General features: G+C 37.5%; 1 protein-coding gene across 1 annotated transcript in view; it reads right to left on the reverse strand.

Moving 5' to 3' along the window:
* Positions 1 to 245: 245 nt before the first annotated feature.
* Positions 246 to 25,255, reverse strand: part of LOC135077985 (interference hedgehog-like) — a 41,535-nt gene continuing 16,525 nt past the window's right edge. The window contains exons 2-16 of the mRNA XM_063972523.1: positions 22,183 to 22,241; positions 11,607 to 11,827; positions 10,843 to 11,034; positions 9,756 to 9,925; positions 8,925 to 9,132; positions 8,621 to 8,837; positions 8,099 to 8,232; positions 7,240 to 7,327; positions 6,895 to 7,001; positions 6,181 to 6,299; positions 5,425 to 5,581; positions 4,729 to 4,938; positions 4,127 to 4,319; positions 3,555 to 3,649; positions 246 to 3,213 (exon numbers count right to left, since the gene is read on the reverse strand). Coding sequence (XP_063828593.1) covers positions 3,091 to 3,213; positions 3,555 to 3,649; positions 4,127 to 4,319; positions 4,729 to 4,938; positions 5,425 to 5,581; positions 6,181 to 6,299; positions 6,895 to 7,001; positions 7,240 to 7,327; positions 8,099 to 8,232; positions 8,621 to 8,837; positions 8,925 to 9,132; positions 9,756 to 9,925; positions 10,843 to 11,034; positions 11,607 to 11,827; positions 22,183 to 22,234 — 2,286 coding nt within the window. The 5' untranslated portion in view covers positions 22,235 to 22,241 and the 3' untranslated portion in view covers positions 246 to 3,090. The remainder of the gene's footprint in view (positions 3,214 to 3,554; positions 3,650 to 4,126; positions 4,320 to 4,728; positions 4,939 to 5,424; positions 5,582 to 6,180; positions 6,300 to 6,894; positions 7,002 to 7,239; positions 7,328 to 8,098; positions 8,233 to 8,620; positions 8,838 to 8,924; positions 9,133 to 9,755; positions 9,926 to 10,842; positions 11,035 to 11,606; positions 11,828 to 22,182; positions 22,242 to 25,255) is intronic.

Genomic DNA, 25,255 nt, shown 5'->3' on the forward strand with positions numbered 1-25,255 from the left:
CGCTGGCTGGTTGGATTTTTTAAAACGTTTTGATCATTGTTTATGATCGAACTGACAGAACGTTTTGCGCGGGAAACTAGACTGTTTAATCTGCGATCTTTGCTGCTGAAAAGAATAAAAAAGGATAGCCAGACTCAATAAAAGCAAATAGGTAGTTCTTTTTTTTGCTACGAACCCAAAAAGAAATAACGTTTTTTAAAATGTTAGTTATCAACAAAACAAAAGTAAGAAATAAAACAAAAAACTCTATTAACAAATCCACTTTTATTTTTAAGTTGCGTTATTTAATAGAAACAAGCGATGTTACAATAAAAAATCAAATTAAATTTAAACTCGTTGTTCTAAATGACTTTTCACATTGTTCAGTCTTATTCGCGAGTGCATTGATATTTATACATTTATACAGGGTGACGAAACTGTAGAGCTAGAAAAGTTGTGTCGGGCACATTTGGAAACGAACAAAATGGCACGTAGTTTTCCCCAATTTTCTACATCCCAAGAAAAATCGTTTCTTTATAATATCTACAGAATTCGCAGATTTTACTTGAAGAATTTCACTAATGTTTTTGTGTAGTGTTCGACAATAATTCGGCCATTATTAACTTTCATTCGCACACTTTTCATGCTCCGTACAGTTTGCTTTGCCCTGTATTTTTAGCTACTAACTTTGCTTTATATCAAAACTTGTATACGCGCCGTTTGTTACAGACTTTTAATTAAAACATTCGCATAATACAGTGATGAAGCGTTTGCGATTGTTTTCTGATGCATAACGCGGGCAGAGTCCGCAGTGCAGTACCGGGGAATACTGGTAATGTCCGCTACTTCGGACAATACACAGTGGGCGTCAAGTGATATTGATCAATTCAGACTCAATTTGCATGGAAAATAGTCAGTCAATAGCTGGTTGCACGTTTAAGGTTAACTGTAATTTCAGTAATGGATATCCGTCGAGCACATATCCAATAGAGTGAATATTAATATCTTTAAAACTGGTTAGAATTTTTTACGAACAAAAATCAACTCCTCAAATCACTAAAAAGGTTCGTCCATCGTCTCTAATAAATGAGAATGCAGTACGTCGCCATTTTAAACCACAATTTACTTATTCGATTTATAATAAAATGCTATATATTACGATAGTATTACATCGTTATGATGGCACAATGTTTATATTTGATGGTATGGAGGATAATATTCCACGTGAATTCGCGCCAAGTAGGTAGTTTATATTGAATATTTACAATTTTATAATGTAGTAAGATGCCCCGTCAACTATATTTATGCTGGTGGAACAATAAAATTACAACTCTATTAAATATGTGTTACTAAGGAGTCTCTTAAACTAAACAATACAGCTATTAACATAATTAATTCGAGGACCTACTTCAACACAGATTAGGGATACAAATACTAAGTAATTAGCGTCTGTAATGAAATTACGTACGGCCTAAAGCCTTCGCTTAAGCCAATTAAGTGATCTATTAGAAACTATACATTCAGTGGCACTAGATTAAGATCTTACATTATCTTCAGCTCAAATATTATCTAGATACACTTTAATATCGTCAGTTTAATAAAAAATGAGCAAATAAATACAGATATGATGTCTATCTCTTACGATTGCTATACTTATTTACTTAAATATTTGTTTCAGTGACATTGTCATACATTTCAGTTTTCGGTTTTATTTATGTGCTTATTTATGTAAATAATGTATAGCGTGCTTACGAGCTAGGTTGCTTGTGATAAAATATAATACTAAACATTTCGTAGTATTCACATTATCGTACATGCTACGTTTTAAATTAATTATTTTATATTACCAACAGATATCTACACTTAAATACCTGCTAGATAACAAATTAGTAAAATAAGCAGTCGTTACCTATCAGGTATGTTTATTTAACTAAAGTTAATGTCATTATTACATTTAAATGCCTGGGTCCATCACAACCTTAGGAAAAGTCAGAAAGCAGTCAAAATAAAAATGCATAAATGAATAAACAAATAAAATTTTCACACTTCCACTGAAATAATAACTAAATAACGTCTAACAAAAATTAATAACAAAAATCATATTAAGTACATTGCCATATACCGCAAGTAGTAGAATTATACTGTTATCGTAATGTTAGATTCAATGAGATTCATTAGCTAAATGAAAGATCGCGCGATGGAGAAGTTTGAAGCTGTTAATTAACGCCATCTAGCGTCGTAAATATTAATAAATAATTAGTCTTAGCACTAGTCGTCAGTCCACTTCAGGGCTGTCCACAAAATAGAGTAATTACTCGGGAACAAGGGCGGAAAATAAACTTATGAGTGGTATGACAAGGCATGACGGGTTCTTTTTTTAGAGAGTCATGCTTGGAAACACTTATTTTGGCCACTACTATGGACAAAGCTTAAGAGCGAGCTATAGCAAAAGCTAAGCTATGCTGTGTTAAGTTTGATATTTTGATATGCGAGCGGCTAATTTACATTGACATACCCTTCTAACCCCCTTTTTCTTCAGTACATGTAAGTATGGAAGAAGGCACATCAAACCAAAATAAGGGTTCCTTGTCAGGACTACGGAACCCTAAAAATATGTGGCGCTTTACCTAGTTGTGCTAGGTGCTATTTTATAACATAATATATTATTATAGTCTGGTGTGCCGTCAACCCTACAATAAAAAAAGGAATTCCGCCTCCCTCGTGGTTCTCAAAATGTTTAGAGTAGGAATGTTGAAATTACAACACTGAAGCGCTTCACGTTAATTGTCCTCTTGAACAAACTTCTTGTCAAGTGTTAAGATATCCTTAAGGATCCTACGCCTTGCAAACTTTAATAAAACGAAGCAAGAATATGGGCCTTAACCTTCAAAAGAATCAGTTAAGTAACATTCCGTGTAACCTGCAACACTTATTTTATAGCGCAACCCTGTTCTTCATGTTCAAACTTACTTTACTAAGTAAATATATAAATAATATTTTGTACTGTTACAAGTCCGTAAACACCTCGAATATGGCTCTCATTTAATATCACATTTTGAATTTTTCCACATAGCAATGTACCGAAGTACGCTCTCTGGCAATACTGGATGATTACACGTACTGTCGATTGGTGGGGCCATTTTTCCTGGAGTGGGGTAGTGTGTCGTCGTTGCTGCCATTGTTTCCGCAGTTATTATTGTGGAGGAATGACATCTCCACGCCTCCATCGCCACCCTACGTTGGGAAAAAGTAAATTAGTCGCTGACATTTCACGAGATATTAATTGCAGACTAGTGTCCACTACAGAGTTGAGTCGAGTGAGTCGACACTCGAATTTATGATTTATAATTTTGAGGAAGGCTTAGGCCGTTTTGAGTGGTGGGAGCCTGATGTCCTGTAACACAAGTATTTTATACCTGGCTCAGGCATCAGTCTCACACAAACTTGTGACTGAAACTTAATGTAATGTACCTGTACTCTGTATTATAAGTTTGTGATGGGAAAAACAAACTATTTTATTATTATTATTATAATTGGGTGATTAAAACTGAAAATTGAATACGCATATTACTTACCTCAGCGTGCATAGGATTGGCAGTAATGGTGATGGGCACCTTGGCTTGAATGTAGCCGTTAGCGCCCCCGGTCTCGGGCACGGATCCTTTCTCTTCTGAAAATTACAAATCCTGTTTTAATAAGTAACGATATTGTGTGAAGGGCCATTGATGTTACGTCACACACCCTATAATAATACTGCGTGAAAGCTTTTATATTTGAGGGCTTAACCGTAACATGATAATGTGTGACAATGAGTTAAGAAAAAAGACAAAACCAAATGGATTTTAAACTCTACGCTCCTAAGTGAGATCAAAATCAATTGAAACAATTGCTCAAAAACTCGCGGTTTTTAACAGCCTAGTACTGGGTTTCCCAAACTATGGGTCGCGACCCAGTGGTGGGGTCGCGAGGGAACATTGAGTGGGCCTTACCTGTAAAACGACACACCATCCTACAGATCTGATTCCTTTATTTAGGCATATTGGTAACGGTTAAATTTCCTATAGGTGGGTCCCGAGTTTGGGAACTTGTATTAGATGAGTCGTAGCGTAGCCCAGAAATCTTTGGGAATCACTGGTCTAGTACTTACTGTCAGCTGGAGGCCTCTTCGCCCTTCTACAGAGCAGTAGCGTCACCGCCAATATGACGAGCAGCGCCACCGCCCCTAGGGCTCCACCTGCCGTGACCAAAGGATCTGGTGCTCTCGCTGAACCCTTCATGTCTTCCACCGGGGCTTCCGTGGTAGTGGTCGGGGCGTTCGTCGACCGGTGTGTTTTAGCCTCCTGTGGGAAAGATTGCAAGGAATTAGAGTCCAATGTTTCGAATTTGGTATCGGCTAATTTCAACCTAGGCCTAGGCTGAATCAGAACTAGGTAGAGCAACGTGAAGTCTTACTTAAAAAACACAATAGCATCGCGGTCTACGACTACTACCAGTATTCCACAAGAACAACCTAACATGTATTTTAATCCCATAGTGCAGCGCGCAGCGTCGTGACCCCATCTTGTCGCGATACATTATGACGTATGCGTCTTACACCACGTGGTAAGAGGCATTTTAGGTAAAATAAATAATATGTAGGTAAATTATTGACAGACCTTATTTACGTCTCATCCTTTTCGTACCAAAATTAAACGAAATCGTAATAAACTTTTAATTTATTTTTTTATAAGTTTAATAAGGTACACTTACCACAATCCTGCTGAACTCGGACGCAGCCTGGGTGGTGTAGGATCGGACCTTGGCCTCATAGGCCGTATCAGGCGTCAAATGAGACAGCACGTAACTTCTAGCCCCGCCTCCGGAGATAGCCACCTTGTCATAGATCCCCGCCGAGGCCAGCGCCCGGTAGTATATGTAGAAGCCCTCGGCTTGGACTTGCATGTTGTCGCCGATCGACCACTGTAACAATAGCCAGTATCGTAACAAAAACGCATTTGATTATTGACCTGACCTCTGCCAAGTATCAGTTACCAATAACTCTATGCCAATCTTATAGTACCTCCACACGGGGCTCACGCGGCACACTCGACATCCTGCTCACTCGAGAGCAGGGTGAGCGGGATGACCAGCGTGCCGCGCGAACCCGTGCGCCCAGTGTGAACGCACCATTAGTTAATTTTGGTATGAATATACATAGATATATTGTACCTTGGAGAAGGGCATCAAAATAAAACTTGGGGAGGGGTAAAACAGAATTTGAGTTTCGGGGGTATTTGGGGAACCAATCATTTCTTTAGTGAAGGGCTTATAATTAAGCCTTTGACAAGAAAAGCACTTTTGATCTGTGACAGCCTCTAATCTGTGCCAGACTTTTCTATATACCGGTTAATCCCAGTTTATCAAAGAACCGGTATTAGCCACAGTTGACAGTCTGGTGGCACTTACCGTCCAATTAAGCTGTATGGTGTGCGGTGACAGAGCTTCTGCGCTAGTGAGTTGTGGTGCTCGTGGTATATGAGATACCCCGCGCTGGAGAAGGAACTTTGCCGAGCTGCGCCCTTGCTTGTTGTCCTGGTTGGAGTACACGGCTGCTATACGGAACCTAAGGTGAAACAAATTGAGGAATGAATATCATGAGAATGATATTAAGCTGGTTTAATACAAGATTTGCTTAGAATAGAATATAATAGAATAGACTTAATTGATCACAGTAAGCACAAATTATAAACAATAATAACACAAAACGAATATAGAAAATAATGTGCCATTGCGTCAATAGGCTCACGCTCAGCATTTATCATGACATGCACGTTATGTCAAGAAACTGGTCTTCCGCGAGGGCCCTTGTTGTGGCATCGCGCATCCCTTCGGAGAGACATCGACTCGAGTTCGATATCTCTCAAAAGGGGTGAGCAGTGAAGGAACACCGAACATTATAACACGACACGACATTATAAATAGACCTGTGTACGTGTCATTCTAAATTGTGAAATAGCTGTACTCTGTAATGTGATCTAAAAAATTGTGACTTACTTTGAACAAAGTTAATTATAATCTTAAAATACGACTACAAAACTTGCAATTTCCAAGGACTATACCATGTATTCTACTACCAGTTATTTTCTTCAGGAGCATCGAGGCATCGTCTCTGTATTAATCTTAATTTCCTTTCCAAAACAACTCTTAAGGTGAGCCACTCACTTGTAGTAAATGTTGGGGTGTAAGGTGTCCACCTCACATGCGTGTATATGCGGTTGTATGTCCCAGTTGCCCGTCTGCCACGACGAGTCACTTATGTTGGACACTTCTTTGTACTGGACCTGGACAAAAAATTACAACGTTATTCGGCTCTGTTTGTGTTTGCAAGACTGCCAGTTTTGGACTGCCATTGGCGCAGACTAAGAGTCAAAGAACACGATGCGTTGCGGCGCGCCGCACCGGGAAGGTTTCACCGTAAAGCTCGATTCACACATCAGTGAAGCCACAGTTCCGTCACAGTGTCCGCTCAGTTCAGTATCAGTTGCGTCAGTGAAATATTTTGAATATTTTAAAATGTCAGAGAACTGTTTCAATATTCTTGTTCAGAAACTATGAAGTAAGTTATTTTGTTTTTGATGCCGCGACGGCGTCCGTGATCCGATCCGAAAATATCGTCGTCAACGAATACGTCCGTGATTGCCGGTGTCGGCACTGACACTGAGAGCACTGTGTCGTCACTGACACTGACAAGTGGGGATGCGTTCATAGAAACTGTATGAAAGAATATTTCACACTGTGCCGGTACTGAGCCTGAACTGTGACTTCACTGATGTGTGAATCGAGCTTAGCGCGCGGCGCGGTGCCGCACCGCTCGTGTGCCGCCACAGATATTTCTAAGTATTTATTATATTGGCTCTAATAATGTTTCGTGCTTACCTTATAAAACTGTATAGTCAAGCCATGGTTAGGCTGCGTCCACGACACCATCACGCTGGTGTCAGACAACCGGGTGACGTTGGGTCTGGATGGCGGCATCATCACCACTGCACAAAAAGAAGAATTTGACAATGTTAGGTAGTTGACCACCATTATGCAATAATTCAAAGCATAACTTATTTAGAACAACTTCACTTCTCAGAAATCCACTTAGATTTTTAGTTGCTACGAATTCAATGGTTAGTAAATCGAGTTGGAGATAAGTTTCAATCTAGGTTTCAAAGTGAACTGAGGGAATTAAAATTAACGAGTACTTAGTCATTTCAATTTTAAAACGTTTCTTACCTTTGTGTTTTCTTGGATTTTTCCCTCTGTGTCTTTTCGGCGCTTGGAACGCACTGTGCATAGTTTTGGGAGCTTCAGCTGAATAATCCTGCAACAAAAAATCAACAATAAACAAATTATCTAGTCAATAAAATTGTATTGGACTGGGTGTTTTCTATGTATAATATGTATGTATTTACAAAAAAAAGTATATAAGTATGTTTATATCCGTTGTCCAGTACCCATAGTACAAGCTTTGCTTAGTTTGGGACTAGAAGCGCAGTGAAAAATGTCCAAGGATATTTATAATATAAACTCTAAGATATGATTAAAGTGCCAAATGGCAATTTTACAATATACATTCTTTCAGTGAGTGGTATGGTACCAGACCACTTTATTGTCGAAACTCATGTTACTTACTCTCATAACTACATTATCTTGACCCTACTGGTAAGCAAACTTGGAACCCAGACGACTTCTCTCTACTGCCTCATGTTTAAAATACATGGTATAATCTAAAATAAGCACAAGCAAGCAAACCGGCGACCGCCAATCAAACTGTACGAAACAAGTTTGCAACTTCTGAGCTGTAATTCAACTTTAGAGAATGCATTTCAGAGTCATAGTTGCCTATTTTAACAATTGACCCGATTCTGAGTTCATTCATCTGTCTACAGAGCTTTACAGAGCAAAGTAGTCCTAATTTTCTTTTGAAGTACCTACTAAACATCTTTTAAATTAAAAAAACGATAGCTGTAACGGTAAAAAGGAAACGAAATCCTGCCCGTATGTAGCGCTGCCATTTGATATTATTGTGAGATGATACACAGATCCCGATAGACAGCTCTATACCATAGTAATAAATACGTAAATAGCATACCATATCCTCAGATATCTGCTTCGGCACGACAGTCAGCATGGCGGCCTCGTAAGCGCAGCCGAGTGAGTTGCAAGCGAAGCACTGCACCACACCAGCGTGTCGCTTCTCTACAGGTCGGATGAACAGCTCTGTGTCTATAGAGACAAAAACAAACATTTTAATTATAATTAACAATCAATCTTGTTAAGTATAACTACTATAGGCATTTGCCACTCACTACATCCAACTAAGGGATGGTTCCCACTTTGGTCAGCAAGTTGAGTTGGTCAATCAATATCTTGTTCATATTATAGCTTCAACCTATAGTCCGCGTCAAGAGACTCCTACAATAAATTAAATATTAAAAATCGGTTGACTTGAAATAGTCTGGACTGGTCCGGTTAGGTTTTGCGCTTAAAGATAGCTCCATACGCATTAATAAGAGCAATTAGGAGTCTACCTAATTGTTCTCAACGTTGCTGACGTCTAATAGCATAGAAATAACGCTAACGTAATGAAAACAATTGAATTCGACAAACTTACCTGCAGTCCTATTGCCCTTAGAGCTCTGCACTGGTTCAGAGTTCAGGACCCAGGTAATGGTTGGTGGTGGTTGTCCGTGAGGGATCCCACAAGCGATGTGCGCCTCCCCTCCCTCCGTGGCGTTCACGTTCCGAGCTGACCCCTCCCAGGATGGGGCTTGGAGGGCAATCACTTTCCATGAACGACGAACTTCGTTGGCAGAGCAGGAATAGACGTCCTAAGAAGAAAATTTATTTAAGGTTTTATTTTTCGTACTTTACTATAAGTATTCAGCAGTAAAAGGATCATGACGAAGTGAACTAACCTCATCATCAGCAGTGAAAGGATCAATGACGAGCATGTGGCCGTGTTTGCCGCGGATCTGGCCATTTCTCTCCCGGCTCCACACCACGCGTGGGGGTGGCGAGCCCACGGCCCCACACCACAGCCGTAGAACTTCTCTCGGTCGTACTGACACTGTCAAGACTCCGTCGTTGTCTATGTTACCCACGTACTCTTCGGATTCGAGGAACCTTTTCGTCAATGATTTACATTAGAAGGATAGAAAGAAAAAAGTTTTATGGAGTAAGTAACAATTATTACATGAACAAAACTGAAATAGGTTTCGAAAACTTCCTGCAGTAATTTAACAATTTCAAATATTTTATTTCAGTTGCAAGATGGAACGTGAAAATGCGTATTTCATGCATGCCACGATGAAATAAACTGAACACTGAATAAAAATGAAACGTGTAATGTATACATTTTTGCAGTCTTTTTAAAATAATAAATGGGTATTTATTATTTCCATCATTTTTGCCAACAATAACCAATTCTAAGAATAAACTGAATATTTAACAACGTAGAGTGAATTAATTCGACGTTATAATGGCGGACGCCAATATTGCCAAAATTTTACTCGGAACTGCATGAAAAGTCTACAAAATCGTGGATTTCCCAATGAATGGACCTTTCTGTAATACAATATTCATAATTTGAGAAAAAGTGGCCAAAAAGTTGATATCACAACCTTATTCCAACTGTGTTACGAAGTTTTTGGCTACTTTTAGTGTCACGAACTACGATGCTGACTACATGTAAAAAATGTGCAAAGGTTAACCAAACTTTTTGAGCATAAAGATTAAGCTAAACTAACTTGACTTCACTATGCCCGTGCTGGATCTTCAGGTGGACTTTCTCGGGCAAGTCCACGGTCCTCCCAGAGGGCTCGTTGGTGGCCGAACAGCCGTACATGCCGCTGTCGTCTGACGTCACGTTGTGCAGCACCAGCACTCCGTGAGGAGTCTCCAGCGGCTTCTTTGAACCCTGCGACAAGGAGCAAGCTATTTCTTAAGATAGGGTATGATACCGCTGGGGCAGAAAAGTTCTCGAGTGGCGACCACGAGCCGGAAGACGTAGTGTGGGCAGGCCCCCCACTAGGTGGACCGAAGATCTGGTGAAAATCATGATCATGTAGAGGCGATGGCGTATCCACACATGCCAGGTGGCACGGCCGGCGGCCAACCCGGTGGTCGTGCATCTTTTACTGACAAGGCAGACTGAAAGCCGGCGGCAAACCCGGCGGCATAAGCCGCGGCATGTGTGGATACGCCACGACAAAACAACATCGAACTGCTGATGCGCAATTTGAAGGTTGATCTTGTCTAGCCTACTCAAATAAAGTCTTTCAGTTTACAGTCAAACAGGTCTTAGATAAAGTATATAGAACCCTTTCGCTGTCTATCGAGTCCCTTTCTCCAACAATTATTTGAAGATACTTAAATGAGTTTGGGAGACGTGTGATTACCTATACAACTGCAATGTTAATATATGACGTAACGTAACTGATGAATAGCTGATCCTCTTGACTGGCTGCCTTTTTTCTCAAACTCACCTTGTTCTCTTTCCACCACGTGATGACGGCAGGCGGCTCCGACACCGGCTCCTTACAGTGCAGCACAACGGTGTTGTGTGGAGGAGAGCTGATGACCCTCGTGTTTGGGCGGACACTGACCAGCTCTACTCATGCTATTGATACAGTCTTAGCTGTTTTTTTTGCACTAACTCACCTTGTTCTCTTTCCACCACGTGATGACAGCAGGTGGCTCCGACACCGGCTCCTTGCAGTGCAGCACGACAGTGTTGTGTGGGGGAGAGCTGATGACCCTCGTGTTGGGTCATACGCTGCCCAGCTCCACTCGCGCTACTGATAGAAGCTTGGCTGTTTCTTCCCACCAACTTACCTTATTTTCTTTCCACCAGGTGATGACGGCAGGCGGCTCCGACACGGGCTCTTTACAGTGCAGTACAACAGTGTTGTGTGGAGGAGAGCTGATGACCCTGGTGTTAGGACGAACGCTGCCCAACTCCACTCGCGCTACTGACAGGCGCGCGGGAACTGAGACCAGGCTGATCCCGCCGTACCAGACCACACACTGGAAGAATGAGGTAAAGTTAGTATGTAGGTTGTCTGCTATCTATAATTAACCCTAAATAACTTCACTTGTTGGGTTTTTTTGGCGGTCAAGCTGTAGATCCTGGCACCACAGGAGTTGCAGCGGTGGGAACAAGGGAGAACAGTTCTGATTTAAAGTTACTGTAAAGATTTCGATGGCCACTTAGTAGGTAGTTCTAATTCTAGTATCGTAGCATTGTGCTGTTGTCCCATATGTTTAGATAGACAAATAAACGTAAATCATTCAGATAATGATTCGGGACGTGTCATATAAAGCGATTGCAACATACAGCTCTCTCAATGAGCGTTTACCACTCAATCGAAAAGCAATATCTTTGATTAATTTCGGGTTACATTTGTTATCGTTACTGTCAATTATGCCAGCACTGTTAATGTAATCAGTAGATTGAAAAATAACCCGATTATGGACTCTACTCCTAAAAGACACCTCTGCAAATGGGAAATCTTAATCTGCCCACGGTGGCTCCTCAACAAGCTTTCAGTAGGTATCTAATAATGTTATTCAAAAGGCATCACTTAAACTTCACTGACCTGGTACAGCGAGGTGGGTGTATCCTCTTTAACATTGACAGTCAGCCTGGTAGAAGTCTTGTCCGTGGTGCCATTCGCATCCCTCCACCGAGGGTCATCCACAGGCCTCCATCGCCATGCCAGCCTGTCTCCGGGCACGTTCACCACGCAGTCGAAAGCCACTTCATCACCGACTGGCGCTGCCACCGGCTGAGGGTACTTCTTGAACATCATCCCGATGTCTGAAAGAAAGTTAAGCTTGAGTCAAGAATGTTCTAAGTTCTGGTAATTTGTAAATACTAGTAACTAACTACGCAAAACTTACGTAATTATCTGAAAATATGACCGTATTTCCCTAAAATATTCCTGTATTACCACAGAATAATAATAAGTACTACACGAGTATTACTTAGTCAGACTTACAGTAACCACAACTCGAAATATACCACGCAACTTTCTACATGTTATAAAATAGAACTGGGCACCTATTACGCTAAACATTTTCATCTTCAACGTGCCCGAACGTCAGCTGTTTTGACAAATCCGTATCGCAGAATCGAAGAAATCGAAGAAGCGCGTCTGTATTGGAGACGTTAAAAATTTGCGTAATCGGGGCTCTGGTTTCACTCTGCTTCTACGGCTGTTATTCAATTGCTTTGTGATCTATCACTATTTTCTGGGAAGACTCAAACTAGATATTAACACCGATAATTTTGTCCTCAATTTAGTAATATTATGTAGGTCAGTCAGACAGTCGTATTTACTTTATCAAAATTCCAAAATCGCTTAAGGCAGCAATGATCCATTGTTAAACATACAACAAAGCTTAGAAGCTATAAACCGCCTTAAAACAAAGGCGGCAAAACGCGAAGATAGCGTAGCGATATTAACGTTTGAGGTGGGTTGAAATATCGCCCAGTTTCCTTTGAGAAATGGCTTTGGAAATGATTCTTCAGTCAGAAACAGACCCAGCACAAAGAGTGTCGGATAAATGGTGTCAATACACGATGCCAATAGAGCTTCGCTTAAGGGACCTTACAGCAAACCGCAAAGATTTATTAACTAACTAATAAAGCAACTAAATAATATTGATATTTTTTGGGTAAAAAAGAAAGACCTTGAATTAGTCCGTCAGTAAACATTTTTTATTTTTTCAAACTATGTAATGAAAATTGAAAGAGCTAAGCGCGCCAAAGCTAAAAAGAAGCACCTTGTGACGTCGCGCGGATCTTCAACGCACTATCACTTCCTAATTATTGTTTGATTGACAAATAAAAATATCATGTATAGTACTCGCAATTAATGGACCAAAAGTTTTTTTAGGAAACTTATAACCTATTAGCCTTATAAAACTATTTATTACATATTATTAACAAACCTAAAAAATAGGTTACTTGTGTGTAGTATCTGATATCGGGAACGTATTAAATATACTCGTGTGTATTCAATTCAATTGAGCAAACTACAATATCCGTTACATATTAGATACCAATCTTGTCAGGAAGAGGAAAAGCTTCAGTGCCTTCCGTTCCGACAATTGGCCTATTTCTGTTCCCATAGTTAACAGCTCACTTGATAAATCTCTTTTGGGTAATTCATATGATATTATCCGTGGTGTTTATCTCTTCTTAGAAATATTTTCATTGAAGGAAATTTACGCACGTATTCACAAATGATGCTTGCTTATGTGAAGCAGCAAATCAAACTCACAGCGTTGATTAGAGCTCTGTGATTGGCTCTTGTGTCACCCTGTGCATCCACGCGCACTGTGAGATCTCGTAGTAATGTTTGTGAATACGGGCGTCTTTCTTCAAACTTGACATATTTTCTGATCAAATCGGTGCGGATCCTAAGTCAGTTACGCCCGTATTCACAAACATTGCTGTGAGGTCTCACAGCAGATACGCTTGGACGCACAGGGTCACACACGAACCAATCACAGAGCTCTACTCAACGCTGTGCGTTCGATTTGTTGCTTCACTTAAGCAAGCATCGATTGTGAATACGGGTGTTAGTTTTTACCATTACTTAAACATTATGCTCTCTCATAAGCACTTTATTCAAAAACATTTAGTTCCCAAGGAATTCGACCAACTTCTAGATATTGTGTTTGTTGTGAAGGCCTTCAAAGCAAGCTTATGTAATTTGATATGATGAAATCTAAACAAAAGCAATAAAATTATAAAACACTGTTTTTGCGAGAATGAAAACGATACCTAACTAAGTAGGATTGTAAATTAATACCTCTCAAAACAAAATGATACTAGACGTAAAATAAACAAACCCAACCAAACATAATGTGGAGTTAAATCGCTAATTCGTTCTCAAATTCCTCCACGGCTGAACGGGCTCGGATTTAAGCCTTTTCATTAGCATATCAAGGCGGACAAAACAAAAAACATCCCGGTGTCCTTGATACCTTGTTACCCACACATTCAGTGACACATCAAAGTGGCCACACTTTGCGTTTTATACAGGACTTATTTTTCTCTGAGTAATAATTTCTAACATTTGTAACACTTTCAGGAAAAAAGTACAGTCTTAGATCACGAGTGAACGCGATAACAGCCAAATTTTTATTTGGGAACAAAAGCACGAGGCGTTGACTGATAAGATAAAGTCAATCATCTGTGTAGTCTTAAGGATTTACATGTTTTTGTATTTTTAATGCTTCCCCTATTGTCTCAGCAACAATAAAATTGTGTAACGTGAGACTTAAAAATAGGCAGTCTTCAATCCTTACTAAGTGATTCCTTCCATTCAATTCCAACAAAAATGCTTATTAATTCTTAGATCCTGTTTCCACAAAAAATATGGTCACGATACACATACCCGGTCAGATTTGAGGCTGTACACTGTACCGCAAACAAGATACGGCCTTAATTAATTAAACATAGGGTTACCTTTTGCCGGCGCCGCGGCAACATCATTCATTTTAGTGCGCAGTCAACGACCGTGGGCCAGAGATGATCCTGAGTCAGTCGGAATGTGACCAATTACGATAAAAATAAACCGAACAAAGTGTTACTGTGCAACGGCTATATCAGTGAGATAAAAGATTGCATTCCTCTGTGAGCCCGCCGAAGACTGCGGGTTTATCAACAGAAACAAACCACAATCTTCTCGATTTTGGATTACCGCAAAATTACTAGCAATTTAAACTATTTTTAGGGTTCCGTACCTCAAAAGGAAAAAACGGAACCCTTATAGGATCACTTTGTTGTCCGTCCGTCCTTCTGTCAAGACCCTTTATCTCAAGAACGCGTGAACGTATCAAGCTGAAATTCACATGAAATACTCAGGTCTATTGTCCCTTTAAGCTGTGAAAATATCAAACTTCTAAGCCAAGCCAATCAAAAGATACAGCCGATTATGTCGATATTTTCAACAAATTTTCGACACTCGCAAAGGAATCAAAACCTACAGGATACTTCCCGTAAACTCAGAATCTTGAAATTTGGCATAAAGCATTGTCATATAATGCAAATATAGGAAAAATTGCGAAAATTACATTTTTTTAGTTATATAATATAATAAAAATATTTTAATAAAATGAAACTTACTACCCTATTTCTCACGAACGAATAAAGGTATCAAATTGAAATTTATACCAAATACCTAGATCTATTGTCCCTTTAAGAAGTAAAAAAATCAAACTTCTAAGTTAACGCGATCAAAAGATACAGCAGTTTATACCGACACCTTAGACGAATTTCCGTCACACGCTAGGGAATCAAAACCTACAAGGTACTTCCTGTGAACTCAGAATCTTGAAATTCGGCACGAAGCAACGTTATATAGTACAGATAAAGGAAAAATTGCGAAAATGATAAATTTGAAGTTATATAAAATTTAAAATATTATTTTTGCTTACATGACATAAAATATTTTTTTAATAATTATAAACTTACTACCTACCCTTTTTCACATGAACGCCTAGAGATATTAAAGTTGAAATTCATATCAAACACTTCTTAAATCTAATTGCCTCTAAACTGTGAGAAATTCTAAATCAACGCAAAAATTCAAAACGCTGAGGTAGGTACCTACCTATAATGCAAATATAGGAAAAATAAATAAATAAAAAATAATCATACCGCATATTTTTTTTTATAAAACTCCGGACTTTGACGTAATTTTGGTTTAAGTGAAATGAATGGTGTCCATTGGCATAGCTACAGGTTTTACCTTAGAATACTTGTTTTATATTTGTAGATAGTTACCCTGCCCAGTAGCGGCGTAAGGGGGGGGCGGTGGGGGCGGTCCGCCCCGGGTGCCAAGCATCAGGGGGTGACAAAGTCGCGCAGATTAGTACTCACACTGACGCATCTGCATGGCAAGGACGGTCGTGATGTCATGACAGGGGGGGTGCCATTCTGGGGTGCCTTAGGCTATAATTTATATTATGACGGGGGGGGGGGGGGGTTGCCGCGCCCCGGGTGCCAACCTATGCTACGCCGCCACTGACCCTGCCTAAAAAAAAACCCTAGCTACGCCAAAGCTAGCGTTATTTGATAAGGATCAGATATAAACACAAAATAATCTTGCGTGCATACCAATGTTATTTATACCATTTTGCAAGGGGAAAGGGATTTGTGGTTAGCCCTGACTACTTAGGGACAGGAAAAAATCAAATGATACCGCGAGCTAACTACGAACAGCGCCATCTATTGACAACCGTGCGAACTACGTAGTGTCGTTGCTCGGTGATAGGTGTTGCTGATTGCAGCTCATTGTTACAATACTTTTTATTAAAATCGGATTTTATTCCGGAGGTTTTACAATTTCTTACTACTTTCGCAAATCATTACAAATGAAGAAAGGAATTTACGGTGTGGTACCCTCAATGTACAATTAGATTTCGAGCGATACCACTTTTGGGCATTCTCCTTTTAAGTAGTTACTTTCCCCATTGTAATGTTATGAATTTCATTTTGCAATAAAAATACCATAGTTATGACTCGATTGTCGTAATGAACGAACTTTGTAAACCTTGCAGGTTTGTACGGAACCCTCGGTGCGCGAGTCCGACTCGCACTTGGCCGGTTTTTTCTTTTACATTTACATACATTTTTATAGGCGCAAACAAAGGCTAATCGCGAATGTATAAACATGTTTGTTTCTTTAATTAAATTATCTTGCCTTTTATGGTACTGTTAATTTAAACATTACTTGGCCTGATTTAATTAATTAAACATGGTAAGTTTCTTGACTCTTTTTTTCAAAAATGCACTAACTCTAGTGATGTTTTTGATTCTTAGTCAAGGTTTACGAAAATTGTGTCTCGATTAATATAGAGATACAATTTTATTAAGAGATTCAGATGACTCTGTGAAGGAGATCTCTGAGGCAATTTCAGCTACTCAATATTGAAACTCGACTCCATTCGTAAATTACGAATCTAGACTCACGAGTACATTCTTGACTTGAGTTTCGTTTCATAAAAAAGCCAAGCACCAACCCAAAGCACTCATCGACCTTGGCATTTAATATAATATTTCTGCGTACGAGATTATTAAAGGCTGGGTTGCACCATCTTACTTTAACTTTGACAAACATCAAAAATCTGTCAAACTCGATACAAAAAGCACCGGTTATCGTTATAGTTACGGTCAAAGTTAGGTGGTGCAACTCAGCCTAAGTTACCTTTAAACACTATTATCAGACAAGTTGCTGCAATTTATTTGAATTTACTATCTGTTAAAGGATGCGACAAGCGTATAATCAGCTGTCTTTTCTCATCAACCGCATAAAGCGTGCAGAACACAAAGCTTTTTCCAAGTAACGTGTTCGCAGCTAGTCATTTATAAATAAAACACTATTATTTGATATATCTGTTTGAATATTTTATCTCTACATTATTTTATTTTGAGCTATTCATTGGTACTTTACAGCAAAAATCGTTTAAAATAACCAATTGTTAAGAGCAAGCTGGTAACGGAAAATTGTAGGTTGGTGTTTCATCAGGCTGTGTTGTTTAAACTAAAATGTCATAGAATGTAAAATAGTACGTCTGTACGTTGTAACATTGGACTAGTTTAATAACATGAGTTACATACATGAAAAGTTACTTATAATAAGAGCACTCTCTCCCTGTTAAAGTTTTATACAACCTTTGTAGAAACTTTCCAGTTACGAAACATGTACCTACCAACACAGCCGCTGCCTCTCAAACGATGTGTATCGTCAGAACGAGACGTAGAATCCCAATAAAACGCCGTCCCATATATTAGGATTGTGTACAATAGGAACGCTTTCTCAAATTTTAATTGCCGCCAGTCGGGGCACAACAAGGCCCTCCCCACAGATAAAGCCCGTGCGAGCCGAGCATCTTAAATCGTTAAGCGTATTTTACGAGCACGTTAAATGTGTGAAATTTGCATTAACTCCAGTTACAATACCGAGTGTTTATTTCAATCTGGAGCGTATTCAAAAACTTCAATGGGGCAGGATGAGTCTCTAACTTTTCTTGACCTGATATATCTCTATATTTAACTAGCATGTGAGAAATTACCGACTGTTTATTTCAATCTGGGGCATATTTTAGAACTTTAATGGGGCAATATGAGTCTGTAACTTTTCTTGACCCAAAATATGTCTACCATCAAAGTGGAACACTTATACTATTTGCATTAACTCAAGTTACAATACCGACTGTTTATGTATTTCAACCTGGGACATACATATTTAAAAACTTTAATACGGCAAAATGATTCTCTAACTTTTCTTGACCCACCAACACATAATATATCTCTAGCAACACCAATATTATATCTAGCAAGTGTGAAATTTGCATTAACTCCAGTTACATACCGACTGTTTATTTAAATCTGGGGCATATTTTAGGACTGCAATGGGGCGAGATGAGTCTCTACACACTTTTAATTACCCAAAATATCATAACATTACAATTAACGCTCAACAATAATAGTAGGGAGGTATAGGCACTAGTACAGTCAACGTAATTCGTCAAACCCAAAGTGGCCAAAAAGTTGATAACACAACCTTATTATACCTTATTGTTGTAACAAACACGCGTTGCGAAATTATTGACTATCTAACTTTGACGGCAACTATAACGATACTTAACCGGTATTTTTTTTATGGAGTTTGACAGATTTTTGACGTTTGTCAAAGTTAAAGTAAGATGGTGCAACCCAGCCTAAGTGTCACGAACTATTTGACGCTGACTATACTGCAAAAAATGCATGCAATGCAAAAACTGCTACTAATGCAAAGCTAATTGTATGGCTTATTGGCACAGCTGTTATATTAATTACTTATGTCACTTCTTTTCTCCAAAACTTCTTTGAATATTTATCAGAAGATTTACTGCGAAAAAGTAGAAAAGAAACCTTTCTTGAACATCAACGTCACTTCATCAAATTAATGAGAATGCATTATTACTCGAACTATAAGAAGATATTGGATATTTACTTTAACTTACACAGACTATTAGTATGCAATTATAGCTTTATTTCGTTTTAGATTAACTTCAATTTGAGCCCTTTAAGCGATTCAATTAACGCAAATTGAAGATCAGCATGAGCAATTGTTTGTTCTAATTAAGTCTACGCATTTTGATTGTAGTCGATCAAATAGATCGCTTTTTGTTTGATAAAACGTGTTATTTGTTCAGAGAAGCAATAGGTACTTATCTATAAAATGGCTTATTCTGAAAATTATACTAAGTTTATTTATGTTGACTAAAACTTTCGCTCTTGTGGTTTCAGCACAAAATATCTCCATAATTTGCGCAGGTATTTGGTCGCTATACCTACTTATAACTTAACTTTGAATTAAGGTACGGTGATTATGTATTTTTACTTACTAAAGCTGAGTTCCACCACCTAATTTTGACCGTAACTTTAACGATAACCGATGTTTTTTGTATGGAGTTTGACAGATTTTTGACGTTTGTGAAAGTTAAAATAAGATGGTGCAATTTAACCCAGCCTAAGAGGTATAATGTAGAGTCCACCTTTATGGCAGTTCATCATCATCATCATCATTTCAGCCATAGGACGTCCACTGCTGAACATAGGCCTCCCCCAATGCTTATGGCAGTTAAGCAATAAAAATTAAATATGTTAAATTAACGACAAGTACGCTACTATTGTAAATGCCATCCCATCATGTAGCACGAAATCATCGGACACTGTTGAAAGTGTCAGTTCAAGGAACTGCGTCAAGTTATTTTTTGTTTACCAACACGCCCCGCGCTTGTGTGGGTGACTACCTGCCGTATCCGGGAGCTACCCGTCACGGCTGTTACAGTTCCAAAATAAAGAAAAAACACGCATTTAACGCTTAACACCTTATTCATAACTCGTCGGGTTCGGACCAAATCCAAAGGAACCACTGCCCACGCGGCAATAGAACACAAATTCGAAAAAATTCGAAAGTCACATTTATCTGTAGTCCGAATAGGCCCAGCGAAAGGGCCGGTCCCATCAATTTGTCAGAGTGAAAAAGTGGATAATTGCGTTGACGATTATTTTTAATGAGTAAACAAATCTGGTTTTACACGTTCCCTTGTACAGATTACTCGCTTTAGATTAAATTACGCCATCGGAATGACAGCAGATGTTTATAAAATGACAAAAAAGTAACAACTAATGACTTTCTCTGCCCATCTTAAATCAAATTATAACATTGGTCCGACAAATTGACGCACTCTACCCAAGAAACTAATTAACTTTTTTATTATAATAACAGAATCTTTTTAACGCTAAAAGAACACTTCAGAGCAATTAATTCATTAAATTTGGAAACCAAGTTTAATAAAACAAAAACCATTTTAGATCCCTCACAGATTTGCAGTGGTTATTTAATTTATCACACTTGAAAGCTTTTTTGCTTGACAGATTTGCATTAATATTTTAAATACCACAATGTTTTAAATGGTTTTTCTTGTGTAATTTAAATTAATCACACTCAAGAGTACAACGGTCTTCTACGACCTTAAAATTACATGTTACAGGGTACTTAATTTAAGAAATTCGTCTCTGTTTCGAACTTATTAGTTTTTTCTTCCAAAAGTAATTTACATTGAGTGAAAAGTACTCACTCTCTAAAAAGAATAAGTTAAAATATTAGTTCATAGCAAGGGCAGCACAGTCCCTTGATTGGCGATTATTATCAGAGAAACATATTATAGTTTCTTCGCCTGATAAAAAATTCATGGTCTTCTTACACCCTATAGGGCCTATATACTCGAACATTGACCCCGGCATGGTCATCATAAATCAAAGCAAACTGAATGATGATGTTTGCCAGTAGTACATAGTTTAAGTAATTGTGTTTATACCGACACCTTCTTATTCACACTCGCAGTGTACATACCATTAACAAGAATAAATAATGGTTACCATACAGTGGCTAACCTGTAGTTTTGAAGGAGCATGTTTAGATCTTCTTTAGTATAGTTTTACCTATTTTCTTCTAATTAATTTGCGGCGCCAATGACAGTTTAACTTCCCCCGGTACTAATTTACCCTCCACTGGTTGTGTGCTATTAGCGGTCAAGCGTAGGTGGGATTGTGGGAACGTGAGGTGGGAAAGTCCCGTTTTTCGGTTACTTCCGAAGTAATTCTGATAAATTTTAGGAAAAAATTCGGTAAAGTCAGGGTCAACCTTTTTTACAGCCTTTTACTGCTTTTACGAACAAATTAGTCTTGTTATTGATTGTCAATATTCGTCCTAATTGGATTTATGGTGTAGTGGTTAGAGAGTTAGAATTTATGTCGACCTAGAATTCTTGAGTTCGATTCCCGGATCTGGTGATTTTAAACCACATTGTGTGTACAGTGTGTGTTTACCACATCCAGTTTAGTTAGGAAATTGCAATCTTAAATTCATTTTCTTGTAAATGATACCGTACTTAGGAAAGCACATTGACGGTAGGTCCGTGAAAAGTCGCCCATAAAATCTGTCAAAAATACTTTTTAAGTTAGCCAACAAAAAAAGAAAAATTTTAACTGGATCAGATTTTTTTCTTAAATAAGTCCAATTATCTATATTTAATAAACGTCTGAACTCGGCTAAGCCTGGCCGCCGTCGGATCCGCGTCGAAATCCTTCGAACAGGCAAAGAATACAACAAGCACAAACGTTCGCTCGCCTCCTTCGAAGAATGGCTCTATTATAAATGGTTGTGCTCTTTTTGCCATACGTCTTGACCAATTTAAGTAGGTACATGAAGGTATTTTATCTTTGTTGTCCTTTTGTAAGTGCGTGTAAAAGTAGACCCTATTTTGGGTGTGGTAGAGTCGCAGATAAAGCTCCGTCGCAATAATTATTTATAATTGAGGCAGTGAAACTTGAATGCAGTAATGCAGACACAATACTTGAATAATGTTATTGTGTTCATATCACTTATTTTTACTGCTTGCTTATCTGTATTTATGACAATAAGTAAACAAACTAAAATATAGCATGGAAAAACAATACCAAGAAGTGTGATAATTTTAATCGATTACAAACATAATTGTGAAGTTTCTTAATCAAGACCATAGCGTTATTAACGTAATTTTAAAAACGTTTGTCTGTTTTTACGAGTAATAATTAATATTAAATACATTAATATAAATACTGACCTGCTAAAACTGGCGAGAATGCAGCTAAGAGCAATAAATACGCAGGCACCATGGTGATTCTGAAAATAAAAATTTGAATTAAATTACTATCCTGTACAATGTACAACTTAATTGTAATAACCTATAGATTCGCTATGTAACTCTATCCATTGTTTTGTATTACTTATATCAAGTTTCTATTTAGCCTGCAATGTTATTACATTGCAGGCTAAATAAGGTACTTGATACAATTAAGGCCTACGTTCTAATAAGGCCTATACATCAGAAAACACAGATAAATAAATCCAACCGGGATAATACTTCAAGGACACGTACTCATATGCCCTACAACCCGGTAGAGTGCAAGAGCGTCCCGATCCACGATCCCAGCACCAATTGGCACGCGTTCTTCTAAGGTGGTGGGTGAATTCGTGCTCTCTTATAAAAATCTGGCGATTTCATCTTAAATTTTCGGTAATATGACGCTGTTTCAGATTAAGCTTTTCTTAGTAATCGTTTGTAAATATTTCTTACTAGCTAATAATTACCTTAATTTGTACTACTGGCTATAGATGCATTATTTGTAAATGTTTAAAGACAACAAGAGCGAGATATCTAATAAGGCCTAGGCCTTATTTCAGCATGGTAGGCCATATTGAATACTTATGTCAAAACTTGATTACGGACAAACTCATTAAACTAAATGAGTTAAAGAGTAACTAAATATTTATTTTATAAGAATGTTACTAACAGCACAGAAAATAAAAAGAAAACAGAGTCGAAAAAAAATACTAAACCTATAAAAAAAAGAAACAAAATACAAAACCAATAAAAAATAAGAAAAAAAAGCCGTATGTATAATAAGGAGAATAAAAGCTGGTATTATCATGCCTGTCTCAAAGACAATGTAGCAGATATGCTACCATAAAGGACTGCTTTTGGTGGTATCACAAAGATTGTGTAGGATTCGTAAAGATGATTCAGAAGCCTTTTTATGCCCTGGTTCTAACAAAAATTGAGATCTCATTTTGTTTACAAAAATTCAATTCTAAATGATGTTCCTAAACGGATTTATTTGAAAGGTTTTATGTGTAGGCCTTATTCGAACACGGTGTTTTAATAAGCCCTATACAAAAAAATAATATTGTTTGTTTTTGATTTTTTTTTTGATAATTTAAGTAAGGAATCATCACTTTGTTACTATGGATATTTAATTTTAACTATAATTTATGTATTATTCTTCATAAGTAGAATTTAAGTTTATCTAGAGATATACAGTATACAGTGTGAGTCACGTTAAAGTGTACATATGAAAATAGATGAAACTAGACCTATTTTTATCGACAAAAAAGAGGTCAAAAATTTTTTGAGATTTTTTTTAAATTTTTTATATAATTTTTTTTCTTCCAATTACTTATTGTAAAGAAAACGTAATAACTTTTAAACTAAGCGGTATATCCTGATAAAATAAAAACAGTAATAATGCTAAATAATAGGCGATACTAAAAAAATACATAAAATACACAAAAAATGCCAACAAATAAAAAAAGATGATACTTTTTGAAAAAAATCTGCTTTTAAATTCGTGTTTTTTTGGTTATTTGATAAATTTCTCCAAAAAATGCCCCTATAACAGGTGGTTTTTATTACTTTGTATTATTCTCTATCGTATTATCTTTGTAAAACCAAAAATCGCATGTCTCTATCCCTATCACAACATTTGCTATAATCGTTTGAACAAAGGCCTGCCACAACATTATTCTCCGCTACAGGTAGAGACAATTTTAATTTTAACTAAAATGCTTATTTTACTTCGAAATCTTTTGTTTTTATTTGAAATCTAACTTGTCTTTGTCAAAATTACAAATCTAGAGCCATTTTCAGTTTCGTTATTAACGAAGCGTTGAATGGCGCGCCCGGAGAGGCTTAGTTCAAACGATCATTGCAAACGTTGTGATAGGGATAGAGACATGCGATTTTTGGTTTTACGAAGGTAATACGATAGAGAATAATACAAAGTAATAAAAACCACCGGTTATAGGGACATTTTTTGGAGAAATTTATCAAATAAGCAAAAAAACACGAATTTAAAAGCAGTTTTTTTTTTTTCAAAAAGTATATTTTTTTATTATTTGTTGGCCTTTTTTGTACATTTTATGGATTTTTTTAGTATCTCCTGTTATTTAGCATTATTACTGTTTTTATTTTATCAGGACATACCGCTTAGTTTAAAAGTTATTACGTTTTCTTTACAATAAGTAATTGGAAGAAAAAAAATTCCATAAAAATTTTTAAAAAAATCTCAAAAAATTTTTGACCTCTTTTTTGTCGATAAAAATAGGTCTAGTTTCATCTATTTTCATATGTACACTTTAACGTGACTCACACTGTATTTCTGTTTACTTGGTATGTAAAATTTTGAAAACGCAAACAAATCGACGTGTTTAATGTTATAAGACCGCATTTTGTTTAATACAACCTCAATTTTAAGGTCTACAGGCATTTGAATCATATAGGCCTTATTCCGTGTAGGTGATTTATTAAAGCCAAAATCAGTGGTTTCGTAATTTGCTTATTTTGAATAGATTTAGTTAAAAATTGTGTTATTTAATGTAATATTGCTAAAATTAAAGGATGGAAGAAGTTAATTAACCTTCTTTTTGTTGACTGGCGTTAATATTTATAGAAATATAAGCATTTAAAGTTAGGTAGGCCTTATTTGTATCAAGTACCTTATGTATGTATATGCCGTATGTTCGGTACCTTGCAACTACATTTAAATGTTTAAGGGCTGATTTTTCAGTCGTCAGATATCTTTTATCTGAAGACTAAACTTGTCATTTAGACATAATTCCCATACTGAAACTGTCAATATGCCAAACTTATTCTTCATTGAAAAATCAGCCCTAAATTGAATTAATTTTTGCAAGAAAACAATACATATTATCTCAAAAACTGGTAACCCCTGCCTCACTCTTGTTCCTTAATTTAGAGCGTCTATTAACTCATATAATTAGAAATTTCCTGAATAGTGTCTACCGCAGATGAAAATCTAGCCATATACCTACGCAATAAACCTTTCCAAGAATATTGT

The sequence above is a fragment of the Ostrinia nubilalis genome, chromosome 14 (assembly GCF_963855985.1).
Source record: "Ostrinia nubilalis chromosome 14, ilOstNubi1.1, whole genome shotgun sequence".
Taxonomy (NCBI): Eukaryota; Metazoa; Arthropoda; class Insecta; order Lepidoptera; family Crambidae; genus Ostrinia; species Ostrinia nubilalis.